Raw genomic sequence first — 15,091 nt, forward strand, 5'->3', positions numbered from 1 at the left:
AAGCAAGAGAAGATTCTTCAAGTTGTTTTTAAAAAAGCTTAACATGGGGCACCTTGGTAGCTCAGTCAGTTAAGCAGCTGCCTTCAGCTCAGGACATGATCCCAGGACCCTGGGATCCAGCCCACACCAGGCTCCCTGCTCAGTGGGGAGCCTGCTTCTCCTGTCTCCCCTCCACCCACCGCCCCCCGCTTGTGTGCATACATGCACTCTCTCTCAGAATCTTTTAAAAATAAATAGATAAACTTAATACTATACCAGAAAATGGCCCTGATGATTCTTTTCTGATATCAGTTTAGAGCACTAAAGATTCTAAAATGTATCTTCCAGTGGTTAGGTAAAAGAGAATAACTCTGAGGAACTAACAGAGTTTTTGAGGGGAGCGGGGTGGGAGGTTGGGTGAGCCTGGTGGTGGGTATTGTGAAGGGCATGTATTGCATGGAGCACTGGGTGTGGTGCATAAACTATGAATTCTGGAACACTGAAAAGAAATTTAAAAAATAAATTTTTTTTTAATTTAAAAATTAAAAAATTAAAAAAAGAATAACTAGGTAAGTTTTATTTTGAGTCTACATATCTTTTTTCCAGCAGTGCTTTATAGTTTTCAATGTATAGGTTTGTACATCCTTTGTTTACATCATCCCTAAGTATTTAATATTTTTTGATGGTAAGTAGTATTTTTAAGTTTTAAGTTCCAAGTCTGCATTGCTAGTACATAAAAATAGTTAACTTTTGTATAATGATCATTTATCATACAAACTTGCTAAACTGACTAATTTTAGATTTTTTTTGTAGATTCTATCAGATTTTCTACATAATCCCATTGTGAATAAAATGAGTTTTATTTCTTTCTTTCCAATCTGGATACCTTTCATTTCTTTTGTCTCATTTAAGTGGCCATTTACATTGTTGAATACATGTTCAGATTTTTTTTTTTCATTTCATTTACAAAACTCAGCAAGAATCATAAAATATATAGCTGACATTATTTATTAATCATGAAGTAGTTTAAGTTAACCTACAAAATTTATTTTTTCTAAATATTTTATTTATTTAGTTGAGACAGAGAGAGAGCACACACATGCACAAGGTTGGGGGGTAAGGGTCAGAGAGAGACAGAGAAGCAGGCATCCCACTGAGCAGGGACCCCGATTCCAGTTAGATCCCAGACCCTGGAATCATGACCTGAGCCAAAGGCAGAGGCTTAACCAACTGAGCCACCCAGGCGCCCCTAACTTACAAAATTTAAATGGCAAAATTAGGAAATGTATTTATAAGGTGCTGGTATTTGACTCTTAATGTGTTTACCTCAAGTGCTTTATGACATGAGACTGGTAACAAAAATATTGAGTATATCCAGCTGCATTTTTAAAAATAACATTTATTGGCTTTTCTTGTAATTACTAAAGTAGCACTCATCTTCGCAGAGAATCTGGAAAATAGGTGGTTCAAGGAAGAAAATTACAATCATCCTTTACCATACGACCCAAAGATAAACACCGTTTACATTTAATTATAACATGAACAGTTTTCCCAGTCATTAATTCTTTTGAAACACTATTTCTAGCTGCATAGTAACCCACCCATCATATGGCTATGCTATCATTTCATTCTTCTCCATCATTGGATATCTATACTGTTTTTGATTTGTCATTATTACCATATATATACAGCACAATTAATATCCTTGTAAATAAATCATAGACTGATCTTTTACTGGGGTCCCTTTTGCCCACTCTTTTTATTTACTTTTTTTTTTAAGATTTTATTTATTTATTTGACACAGAGAGATCACAAGTAGGCAGAGAGGCAGGCAGAGAGAGGAGGAAGCAGGCTCCCTGCTGAGCAGAGAGCCCGATGCGGGACTCGATCCCAGGACCCTGAGATCATGACCTGAGCCGAAGGCAGCGGCTTAACCCACTGAGCCACCCAGGCGCCCTGCCCACTCTTTTTAAAAGCTGTGTTTTCCCAATCCAAGCTAACCAGCATTTTATATTAATTAAGCATGTATCACATTAATTCAAAAGACATTTCATTTGCTTTTTTAACTTTTTAAAATTCAGGGGTTTTTAACTTTATGTTAATTATAACTATTATAAAAAACAAATTTTTTTAACCATTCTATTACTATAAAAAGATATTACCCTAAAACTAACAGAAAAGATGAAAGAGAAAAAAATCTGTGTTACCAATGAAAAGTGTAAAGTAGGTTAAGCCATTTGATATAGTTTTAACTCATCTAATATAACCGTATCTTAGAGGTAAAAGAACTTATCAGTACATCCTTATCTTCAAGGATAAAACATTATTTTTCCAACTGAGACCACTGAGGCCTAAATAAGGCTTCCAAAAATTTCATAGAAAATACATGTGCCTAACTAACTACAGTTTAACAGTTATATCACAGCAACTTCTATTTTGAAAACCACACCCTGGGCTAATAAACTTAAATCACTTTTTAAACAATAATTAAACATTTTGTTACACTAGAGGTATACAGGATAAAAACATGATTAAGAAGCTTCTCTTTCCAAGGGCGCCTGGGTGGCTCAGTTGTTAAGCAGCTGCTTTGGGCTCAGATCATTATCCCAGGGTCCTGGGATAAGACCCCTGCTCATCAGGGAGTCCTACTTCTCCCTCTCCCACTCCCCCTGCCTGTGTTCCCTCTCTGTCTCTCTCTGCCAAATAAAAAAATAAAATATTTTTTTAAAAAAAGAAAAGCAGCTTCTCTTTCCCTTAGGAAAAATACAAAAAATGGAGAAGCAAATACACAAATTATAGCAAGCAAACAAGCAAAATTCAAAAGAAAAATATTGATAGCATTTTATACTGCAAAAGCTTAATAGTTTTTTGGAAACATTAATTTCATAAAGTAAGAACACAAGACTTTGGTCCTGTCTAGCTGTGTGATACCAAACAAGTCATTTTACTTCTATAAGCCTCAGTTACTTTCTCTTTAAAATGGTAGAACTGGGGTTTCAGTTTAAGAGGACATACTGGAGAAATCATAGCAGCATATTTCTTATTTCCTCTCCTCCCCAAACTCCTTTGAACTGATAGTAAAGGATTTTCAAAAGGAGTAATCCATAATGACCGAGAACAAAAATGGAGGCATTAGCCACCAACAGATTTCAGTGAATTTCTCAAGACAGGAAGCAGGTAGAGGACTGAACTCATGAAACAGTGCAGATTTAGGATCTACAGCTTAGAATAGAAAAGAAAGAACAGAGCTTAAGAAAAAGCCAAACTGCCATAACCAACTGAACACAGATACCACGTAGGTAAGAAAATCAGGAGTGAGAAGCAAATCTAAGGCAGATAATGAAAACTCTGTAAGCCTAAAAGTAACTTTCCAATCAACAAGGCCTATATGTAGGCAGAGTTCTCTTTCTTATTGCTTTCTTGTAAATAAGGACAGAAAACCAAAATTCCTAAGATATTTGAAACATAAAAGACATCAAAATAAAAAGAAAAATGTCACCTTAAAAAGAGATAAGAATAGAAAATACTGCTCTTTATTATAAACCCTCCAACACTAATTTTTTAATCACATAACATTACTTTGATTTTTTTTAAATTTAAGTACATTAACTGAAAAAAATAAGAGTTTACTACAGCAATCTGAAGCTCCCTTTAAATTCGAATACTCTTTATGTAAAATCTCAGACATTTGTTCTTATTAAGCAACTGTAAAATATATTTTAAAAAACAAGTAAAACCAGTAAAACTATGTATATACAATCTTTTATCTTTTTTTTTTTTTAAGATTTTATTTATTTATTTGACAGATATCACAGGTAGGCAAAGAGGCAAGCAGAGAAAGAGAGGAGGAAGCAGGCTCCCGGCGGAGCAGAGAGCCTGATGCGGGGCCCGATCCCAGGACCCCGGGATCATGACCTGAGCCGAAGGCAGAGGCTTTAACCCACTGAGCCACCCAGGCACCCCACAATCCTTTATCTTCTTAAATTCTATGCAAAAACTTATTTCAAATCTTTAAGACTATGTGTTATGTGTACACATGTACAGATCTATTTTATTTTATTTTTTTAGGGCTCCTCGCTGGTCAATCAGTAGAGCATGCAACTCTTGATCTCAGGGTTTTGAGTTCAAGCCCTAAAGTGGGTGTAGAGATCTATTTTAGAAGCATAATCACTAGTATATTATTATTATATTATCACCGGTATTTTAAATCTGTAAGTTCAAATAAATTTTAAATCATTTAAATAAAATAGACCTCTATGTTTTGGTAACAACAATCGATATAGACAATAATGATCAAATTAGAATTTTTAAAATACCTTTATAACAAAAGTTCTATTAGAACACATCTCATGACACCAATAAAATTTAAATATTCCTAAATAAAAACAGTATCACTGAAAAGTATCACTGAAAAGCCAAATGCTAAGAAATGGGAAAAAAATGTTTTATGTTCCAATGATTGAGTTTCATATCCTCTCCTTTATCCCTTTTTCAACCACTAGATAAGGACCAGAATATGACTGAAAAATTTTTAAGAGGTAAAGTTTAATGTTGAAAACATACATCACTATTCAGTAAACCATCACATCCAACAAACTATCACAAAAACACTACACTGAGTAACATGCAGAATAAACGTACAACTGAGAGGTTCACTCATACTTGGCAGATGCATCCCGGACATATATGATCTGTCTACTGAACAGAGAGGTAATTCATTCCTTTTCTTCTGCAAGCTAAAATACAAACTACAAATCAGAATGTTCAAAAGCAACAAAATGAGGTCCCCAAATTAAGCAAGAAAGGCATACAATTTTAAGAACTGCAGAATACCCATCCAAGCCTAATTATCCTAAGTTAAGGAAACTTTAAATATAGGCAACAGGCAACTTAATCATACATGTTTTATCTGATGATCTACTTCAAAGTCCTAAGTAAGACAAAGATATTCCATGTGAGTTACAAATGGATGGTTACAGGAAATATGAAGCACTTCCTCTTCTCCAATAAATACAACAAAACAAACATCAAATGTTACATATGATATCTAGACCACCATACAAATATAAATAACTAAACACAAGAAGGACACAAGTATGTTCCTTTGCAGAAGTAGCCAGAAATCACCAGATACAGAAGAAAAGAACAGAACAGTGCAAGCACCATACTACTGCCTTCATTCTCTTAACTCCTGAATGTTAGTGGTCTACCTTTGAATACGTTCCCCAACAGTTTACCCAATCTGGGCACTTTCAGCCACAACTTTGAACCAGCAACTAACTACAGATAAGGAATTTCAGTTCTCTACCTCCAGCTACAATCTCTCTCCTGAGTATGAGACTAATATATACCTCAGAACATCTCCAATTGACTGTCCCACCAGAATGCTTACCACAAAATGTACTATACCATACTCATTCTTTACCCAGCTCCTTCTAAATACATAGTCTGGTTACTGGTATCATGATCTTAAGCCTGAGAATTTTCCATTCTATTTCCTTCCCTTTCACTAATCCTATGTGGGTCCTCAAGTTAAGTCCCATTTTTGCCTTATAAAAGATAACACACACATCCATACCCTACATTCTCAACATATATAAAGACAGATAGATACCATCTCTACTACAACTCTCCTAACAATTCTCCCTACCTTCAATTTGACTCATTCTTCAATGATTCCTTTATATTGCTGCTAAAGTGGTCTTTCTAGAATATAATTTGAATCATTTCACCACTGCTTAAAATCTTTCAGTAATTCCAAATAAAAATCTAAAGTCCTTAGAAGAATATCCTGTCTCCGGCCACCTCTCTAGCTTTATTTCTTCCTAATTGCTCACTTTAGAGACTAAATTTTAAGCTCATTACTGAAGATCCTGGAAAAAGTCACACTGTTTCTTACTTCAGTACCTTGGCATATGTTACTCCCTCTGCCTAGGAAGTCTTTTTCATGACATGGTAATTTTGACTTACTCAAGGCTCAGCTCAGACATTGTATGTGGCCCTCAACTTCGTCCATTCTCTACCTGCTCCCATCACATTTAACAGACACACATTCATACTGTATTATAATTGTATAATACACACAAGTAAATCTAGGACATGTCAAAGTAAAATACAATTGTTGTATTTGGCTTTTTCCAGAAACAAGTTCTACTGTAAACATCTATAAACTATAGACACAGAGCAAAACAGTTCCTTAAGCAAAGCAAAAGAAACCAAGAAAGAAAGCAGAAGACATAAACAAATAGGGCAGAAAAGGAAAAATTAAACGTATGGAGTCTCTTCTGAGTGGCTCCCGAGAGCTCACTCTTTTTTACCCTTCATCTCACATTCTATCACAAACATGTTTTATTTGCCAGTTAATCTTCAGCACTTATTCTAATTTCCCAGAAAATAAGTGGTAAGAAGTTCTCTCCACAACTGGACAGACACCAGAGAAAAAAATGGAAAGTATTACCTAAATCAGCTTCTCTTCCAAACTGAGCAGCCAGAACTTCAAAAATGCAATAATAAATAAGACCCCTGATCCACCCAGACCCAATTCCACTTCTAACAGTTGCCTCCTAAAAGACTTAAGATTACAATAAATATTTTACCAACCAGATATCAAACATTCTCCTTCAAACATTTCCAACAGCTCTTCTGAACCTCCCCTTTTTCTTCTCTTGTGGTAAAATACTATATAAATTCACAATTTACTCTGTAAATAAGCATATACATTTTTATCCTTAGGATAAAATGAAATACTTTCTCCTACCTTCCCCTAAGTGGTCCTGGAACAGAAACTTCCCCAGCTGAATTCCCTCTATCATTTGACATGGTTTTCCATGATTACAAATGAAAGGAACAGAGAAACTTCCTCCTAATGCTGGGGCCTCTAAGATGCCTGAGCTTTCTCTTTTCTCCAGTGGGACCCATACCTAAGTTTGCCCCTTAAAGTACAACAAATTCAGAACCCATTCAAGTTCGTAAGTAATTTTAGAAGTGAGAGAGTATCAAAACCCAAAGTCCACAAAGCACAGGAACTCCACAACTGTGTTACTCTCAATTAGCTTGACAGAAACATAGGCATCAAGCTAGTAATACTCATGTGTGCCAAATATGTAATCATCATTAACCAAAACAACAGAAATCCAGGCCATAACTAGTCACAACAGGTATAACATAATCATAAATTAGATGTTTTGAAGAACTCATAGGAGGGAAAAGCCCATAAGACTGGAGGATATCACTTTCCAGTATCACTGCCCTAGCCAATATTTTCTCCCCTCCAAGTCATTAGAATCTTCTTTATCCTTCATCCTTGAAAAAAAAGAGAAACTGGCTCTCTTGGCAGAGCCCACATCACCCCTTCCAACTCCCAGGCTTAGACTGAGCTGCCTTACAACTGTGAGAATTAATACTCTATCCAAACAGTTAGATTACTAGGTTTAAACTGAACTTTACCCAGCTGTTAACTCATTAACTACAGAGCCCTACTCCCACAGAACACACTTTTCTTCATTCCAAAAAATAAGTGGAAATGTTAGATCAATAATGGGGAAGAAGGGACATGGCTTTACCCACTGAAACTTTCCAATAAATAAATTCAAAAGGAATGAGAGAAATAGAAAATCACCAAGAGAACACAATGGCAAGATCCATCAATGATGCTAACCTAGTTGGCAAAATCAGAGAAACAGAATATTTGTACAGTTTCAGAGTTTCTCCCCAAAATGCATATATAATTTCAAAAAGGAAAACAGTCACTTTACAGTGGAGAAACTTAACCAAATGATCACAGTTGACATCACAAGTAGTAAGTTGTATTGATAACATGTGCCCTCTGATATGGTATGTTGAGAAAAACTCCTCACGCTTGTTATCCCTCTCACTAATGCACAACATCAATGTAATCATGAGAACAACAACAACAACAAACAAATTCAAATTGAGAGAGAGTCAAAAAGTGTCAAGCACCTGAAAGATAAGAAAAGACTGAAGAACTGTCAGACTAGAGAAAACTAAGGAGACAGGGTAACTAAATGCAGTGTGGGATCCTGGATTGGATCCTGCAACAGAGTAAGAACATTATTGGATATACTGGCAAAATGTGAATAAAGCCTGTAGTTACCATCACTGCAGCAATGTTAATCTCTTTATGTCAATTTCTTATTTTTGATAACTGCACCATGGTTACATACATGTTTATTTTTTTTTAAAAGATTTTATTTATTTATTTGACAGAGAGAGATCACAAGTAGGCAGAGAGGCAGGCAGAGAGAGAGAGAGAGGAGGAAGCAGGCTCCCTGCTGAGCAGAGAGCCCGATGCGGGACTCGATCCCAGGACCCTGAGATCATGACCTGAGCCGAAGGCAGCAGCTTAACCCACTGAGCCACCCAGGCGCCCCATACATGTTTATATACAGAGAAGGTGGATGTAGGATGTATGGAGGAAAACTCAGTACTGTCTCTGTAATTCTTCTGGAAGTATAAAATTATTAAATTTAAAAAATAAAGCTGAATTCCTGATACCAAACCTCCTCAGTCAATCAACACATTCACCCATACTCTCTCCTCCAGCTTATTATCAATTTATTCTGAGTTTCTACTCTTTTGCTAAAAAGCTTCCAAGTTCTTATACTTTGGAACTCTCAAAGTGCCCTTATTTCTTCTCAGACAAAGCTAGCCTCTCCTTCCTGTCCTGCCACAAACTGACTTGGCTTAAAAGATGTCACTTAAACACTCTTAATTTCTTACAGACTCACTGCAATTAGCAATTTACAAAGCGCTTTTAAATGAATTTACAGACACTAATTTAGAGGTGCATAAATACTTATTATTTCACAAATAAGAAGACTAGGAAAAATTAAGTGATAATGATATTTAACAAATTCCAGAATCTGCACTTGAATCCAGTTCTTCTCGCTCTAAAACCAAGTAACCATACTAAAAAAAAGCAATTTGCATTTAAGATTCAACTTCCCCGGGCTCCATACAGGCTAATTACCGCTCACACACATGATTTTAAAGTTCTAAATTTCAAGATTGTCCTAAATAACCCTCTTGCAAGCTACAATCGGGAATCTAAGATACAGTGAAAACGGTCTGTATTCACCCTAACCAAAAACTTTATAATTAAAAAAAGAAAAAAAAAAAAAAAAAGACAGTCTAGCCACCAATTTGGGAGGCTTTCCAATAATCGCTTACCTGCTGTTTTACCGACACTGCTTCCTGCTTTCAAATACCTGAGATGTCGCTCTAATTTCCAATTCCATTCATTTCTTGGTATTTGCAAATCATATCTAAGAGCAATGCTGCTAGGCCCACAACCCCACGAAATACTCTTTTTCCCTCACTCAAAAAGGGGGTGGGGGGTAGTCAAAGAGTTAATCGCTAATGCAGGTGTCTAAGATTTAGGGCAAAGAGACAGGGCAATGAAACAAAGTAACGCAATGTGAGACACCGGAGAAATCAACTTTCGCCTGACTTAACTGAGCATTTTTCTCCTCTACCGCTTATGGTCGTATCCGATACCCGTCTCAGTCAACTGAGAACATTAAGACCCAAGAAAGAGCATGGAAATTTTTTAAAAAACAGTAATTACGGAAACAATCCTGTAAATCTGAAAACTAGATAATGAGAAAACCATTCACTTATTAACAGGAGCTTGCTATATGCAAGGCACTGGAGGGGCAAAAAGCTACTTGACGTGATTTACTCGGTTTCGTAAGCTGCCATTCTCACCCCTCCGGTGCTTGGCACGCGCAGGAGCTTACAAGGAGGAACTGTATTGGGGACGCCGAGGTAACGGGATCAGCAGCAGCCAGGAACCCGGGGAGAAAGACGGGCTCCGGATGTAACTTTGGGAAGTACTGTTGGAACAGCTTTGCGCTGTTTAATTCAAACGGAACAGGCTGCCGCCGCTGCATCCTGCGCGGCGCCCGGGGAAACCAGCAGCGACGGGCTGTCTCTCACGGGGACAAACAGGGGCACCTTTTAGGGTCTGGGACGAAGAAAAGTTGGCATTCACTTGCCTCCCATTCCTGCAAGAAACGCTGGGCATCGTCAGAACCAACGGTCTTATGTCTCCTAAATTCGTCCTTCACATATTGGTCGCCAAGGGCTTTGAGGTCTGGGGGCAGAGCCCGGTGCAACAGCAAGATGCGCCGGTACAAGGCCCGGACCCGCGAGACGTGCCCTGCCGGCATAGCCCCGCGCGTGGACCGCACACCGCGCCTGCGCAAAGGGACGAAGCGCGCCTACCGCACTTTTAAGCCGGGTATTAGCGGAAGAGGGCGCGCGACCTTCATCCGGTTTGGTCCGCTCTAAAATCAGGACCTTCCGGAAACCGAGCCGCTGCGGCTGACGTGGAAGTGGGCGGGTTCTTGCCTGGAGGGGGCGTGGCCTCGGTGGAGACGGACCTGCGGTCGGGCCAGATTGCTAAAGCTCAACTTGTCCCAAGGAGAGAGGCAGCCGGCCAGAGGATTGACGTGGGCCTTTTGTCACCCCCCTCAGTCACGCCGCATCCTGTCTTCCATTCATCTCACCCTTCTCTGCTGATAAAGGCCTGAGAAAGCCTTCATCAAATCCTCTTCCATGTTTAGCTAGACCCACTTCAGTTATCTTACAAATTCCTGTGTTGTCCGAGAGGAATCAGAGTGGGATTAGGATTAATCTCTCCATTCAGGAGCCCATCAACCCACGTACTGTGCACCGTGCTGTGCTCCTAAATGGTACCCAGAAGGTGCAGCCTCTTTCATTTAACTCAAGTGAGCCGTGAGCCAGCAGGTTTCATCAGCTCAAGTCAGATTGGTTGCAGAAGAATCATAGACAAACATTTCTTTTTTTTTTTTTTTTAAGATTTATTTATTTAACAAAGAGAAACATAGCGAGAGGGGAACACAAGCGGGAGGAGCAGGACAGGAAGAATCAGGCTTCCCGCTAAGCAGGGAGCTCAATGCCAGGCTCAATCCCAGTGTCCTGGGATCATGACCTGAGAGGAAGGCAGGTGTTTAAGAACTGAGCCACCCAGGCGCCCCAACATTTTATTTATTTATTTATTTGAGAGGGGGGTGGGAGGGAAGGCACAGGGACTGGGAGAAAGAATCTCAAGCCGACTCCCTCTGAGTGCAGAGCCCAACCCGGGGCTTGATCTTACACCCTGAAAGCATGACCTGAGTGGAAATCCTGCTGAGCCAACCCTGAGCCCCTAGAAACATTTTAAATGTATTGTTTCCAGGGCCGCTATCCTGGAGAGGCTGATTAAATTGCCTAGCTGAAAACATAAAATCTGCACCTTTTTCAAAGGTGATACTGAGAGTGCTGCTACTCTACAGAAAGCTGGGGGCGACTGCTTTCCTCCCTCCCATCACACATCTGGTCCTTCAGCAAATCCTGATGGTTCCACCAACAAAATATATGCAGAACTTGACCATTTCTCCCATGCCCTCAACCACAACCATCTCTCTCTCTCTCTCCAGACAACACCTCCTGATATTGTGGTAGCTTCTTGGGTACCCGCTTCTGGCCAGGATCAGCTTTGGTCATGATGCACCTAAACTGTGAATTAGATCATGTTACTCCTCTGCTCAACAAAATCCTTAAGGAAAACCCACTCTTGACTTCTTAGCTCTCTAAATTTTCTCCTACTGCTTTCTCCCTAGTTGGCCAGTTCCAGACATACTGGTCATCTTTGAACAGGCCAGGCACACTCCCAACTGAAGGCCTTGGCACTGGCTGTTCCCTATGCTTCAAATTCTCCACCACATATATCTCGTCTTGTCTAACACCTTCATTTCACCCTTACTTCACTTCCCCTTCTGAGACCCTCCCTTCAAAGACACTCTTTGAAATTACATAACCATGCCAAGAACTCCTTATGCTCCCCCCCGCTTTATTTTCCTCCAAAACACAAATTTTGCTTACTTGCTGATTGTCTGCACCCCCTCCACACACACACACCCTAGAATATAGATTCCATGAGGACAGACATCTCGTTATTTTGAGGGTGTCAAATGACTCATATGACCTGCTGGTGATGAAGGAGCAAGAGAATAGGAATTTATATAATTCCTTCAAAGACCTTTTTCTGTGCAAAGACTTTTTGAAAGAAAAGGAAGGCCCACACCCTGCTAGCAAAGGCAGGGACTTACTCATTTTGGTGTCCTTTTCAGGGCCCACCACAGTGCCTGACAAATAGTAAGTACTCTAGTATTGATTACCTTGAATGGACTTTTTCCTTCAGTTTAAAATATGGAAAAATATTTGTTTAAAAGAGCACAGAACAGTTTTTTAAAAATGGATTTAATTTGGTATTATGACAAACCACATTAATGGCAAGAACTGATGGCAGTGTGGTTATTTTACCTCAGGAAATTTTTTTTAACCACCCTTCATCTGTTAATATCCTTATAAATTGAAAATTAATTTCTTGTTCCAGTTTACTTTTTTTCTGGTTTCCTTTGGGGCTAAATTACACGTATACTAAATACTTCTTTCAGAGCCAAAGCTCTTATAAAAATGTGGGGAAAACATTCTGCCAATGAATTAATAAAAAATAACAATAAAAGACTTAATTCAGTCTAAAGGGAGCAGAAAAGGGCCACAGAACATTGGGCAATCAATACTCAGAAATGGCAAATGATGGGTGAGAGAGAAGCCAAGATGTAGCGGTTAGGCCTTGGGAAGAGGAATCAAGTAATAACATCTATAATGACAGATGGCCTTTATTTATTTATTACAATGAGCTGGACAGTGAGGTATGTTTTGAAGATAAAATTTTCTCTTATTCCTTGAGCTTCCAGTTTAGGCTGACCAGTTTTCCTCTGTGGTCAAAATAGCCATGAATTGAAAATAAGATCTGAGTTTTACTCCTGGCCACTAATCTGGATCAGTACACCTCATGTAGGCCTTTCCTTTATCCTTCTTCCATGTGTTTCTTTTTCCTGTGTGTTATTAAGCAAGTCACTCAAGCACTCTATGCTGGATTGTCTTACACGCCAAATGCTGGGTTAGGTAATTTTCAGTATCTCCCACTTCTACTAATCTAATCATGGTTTCTCCCAGATTTCCTCCAAAATGTTTTGTAAACGTAGAAGCAGACACATATCCATTCTGAAATCACTGCTTTGAAAGATCTTTTTTTTTTTTTTTAAATAGACTCCACGCCCAGCTAGAGCCCAGTGCAGGGTTCAGACTCATGAGATCAAGACCTGAGCTGAGATCAAAGTCAGTTCCAGAGCACCTGGAGGGCTCAGTCAGTTAAGTCACTGCTCAGGTCATAATCCCAGGGTGCTGGGATTGATAGCACCCCCCCCCCACCCTCCTCACCCACACCTACCCGGCTCCCTGCTCAGCGGGGAGCCTGCTTCCCTCCCTGCCTCTTCCCTACCCTGCTCCTTCTATCTTTTTCTCTCTCTCTTTAACAAATAAATAAAATCTTTAAAAACAAAAAACAAACAAACAAAAAAAAAACCAGCCACTAACTTAACTGGCTGCACCACCCAAGCACCCCTGCTCTGAAAGGACTTTTAAGAGAAAGGGGAAACTCCTCCAAACTCTGTTGAACACATCATGTAAGCTTTTCAGGGCATACAAAACAAAACCAGCACGATATACCCATACCCATAAAGTAGTCAGCGCAGCAGCTGCTCTCTGCAGTGTGGTACTTGTGCAGACCAACTTCCGCACAAACATAGAAGAAGCTGCTAGAGAAGTTTCTGGACAAGCAAACAAGCAGATAGAGAACTTTGAGGTCAAAGGAGACAGAGAAAAAACAGTGAATAAGAAAAAATAAACTTGAGGAGGGGGCGAGATTCTACTTTTAAGTAACTTCTACACCAAGTGTGGGGTTTGAACCTACAACCTCAAGATCAAGAGTCACATGCTCTTCTGACTGGGCCAGCCAGGTGCCCTGTACATTTCCTATTTCGTTATATTAGGCTATAGCTTTATATTACTTGTGTCCCTGGGTTTGTTTCTTTTAGCTTTTAATTGTGTACTTCTATGCATCAGAAAAAGCTATTCAGGTTTTTTTTGTGATCAATAAAAAATGTAATGAAGGGACGCCTGAGTGGCTCAGTTGGTTGGACGCTGCCTTCGGCTCAGGTCATGATCCCGGAGTCGAGGGATCGAGTCCCACATCGGGCTCCCAGCTCCATGGGGAGTCTGCTTCTCCCTCTGACCTTCTTCTTGCTCATGCTCTCTCTCACTGTCTCTCTCTCAAATAAATAAATAAAAATATTTAAAAACAAAATGTTGTTAAAAAATGCAATGAAAAAATTTTTTAAATTTAATTTAAAAAAAGAAAAAGTAAACTGAAAGAAGAGAGAAAACACCTGTGTGGCACATACTGCACTGTTACTTTGTATTATTCTCTAGTGTTTACATGAGTATGTTGAAAAAAATTCTTACTAGGGAATAAGGTTACAGCAGAATAAGAGAGGGTTGGTGAATGGGAGAATAGTGAAAGATCTGGAAACTGTTTTATGTCATTAGGTATGGAAACACACCTGCAGACTTGGATTTGTTGCAGAAGTGGCTCATTTTTTAACTTACTTCTACTAAATTCTACATGTTCAGTCTTTGAGAATAATGAAAAATTAAATGCCTGGAACAAGATACATCTCTGACTCAAACAACCTTCACATGCTTAGAAGCCTGGAGAGATGAATAAGTTGGATTTAACTACGGTCACTACCTATAGTCCCCCAAACAGCACCGCCGCAAATGGTCTGTCATTTTCCGCTTGCCCTGGAGTCCTAAATAGGAACATCACTACGTGAAGGTGAAAATGTAAGAGGAAGGACTGCTTTAAGCCCTTGGACTTGGCCTCTGAGTATCTCTTAACTACGGAAATGCAATGGTAAGGAAGCACATTTTCTTGAAAGCCAAAATTTCAAGCTTAAACATAACAGCTCAAAGAATGGAAGAAGCAAATACATTTATGGAGAGGCTATTCTTTGAAAGTCAGTTTAGAAAATATATTAGTCTTCATTTAGTATATTCCAAAGTTTCTGAAGTATGTTACATAAGAAATATCAAGGAGGCACTAAATGTGTTTATACCTGTACAGAAATATCTAACTCTAAGGAATGTTTTAAATATTTACAATTGCTGATAAATGAGGATG

The 15,091-nt window shown here is 39.0% G+C and overlaps 1 protein-coding gene across 1 annotated transcript in view; it reads right to left on the reverse strand.

The window, feature by feature from the left end:
* Window positions 1-10,246, reverse strand: part of SDHAF3 (succinate dehydrogenase complex assembly factor 3) — a 62,240-nt gene extending 51,994 nt beyond the window's left edge. The window contains exon 1 of the mRNA XM_059395730.1: window positions 9,996-10,246. Coding sequence (XP_059251713.1) covers window positions 9,996-10,169 — 174 coding nt within the window. The 5' untranslated portion in view covers window positions 10,170-10,246. The remainder of the gene's footprint in view (window positions 1-9,995) is intronic.
* Window positions 10,247-15,091: the final 4,845 nt, after the last annotated feature.

The sequence above is a fragment of the Mustela nigripes genome, chromosome 4, assembly GCF_022355385.1.
Source record: "Mustela nigripes isolate SB6536 chromosome 4, MUSNIG.SB6536, whole genome shotgun sequence".
NCBI classification, from domain to species: Eukaryota; Metazoa; Chordata; class Mammalia; order Carnivora; family Mustelidae; genus Mustela; species Mustela nigripes.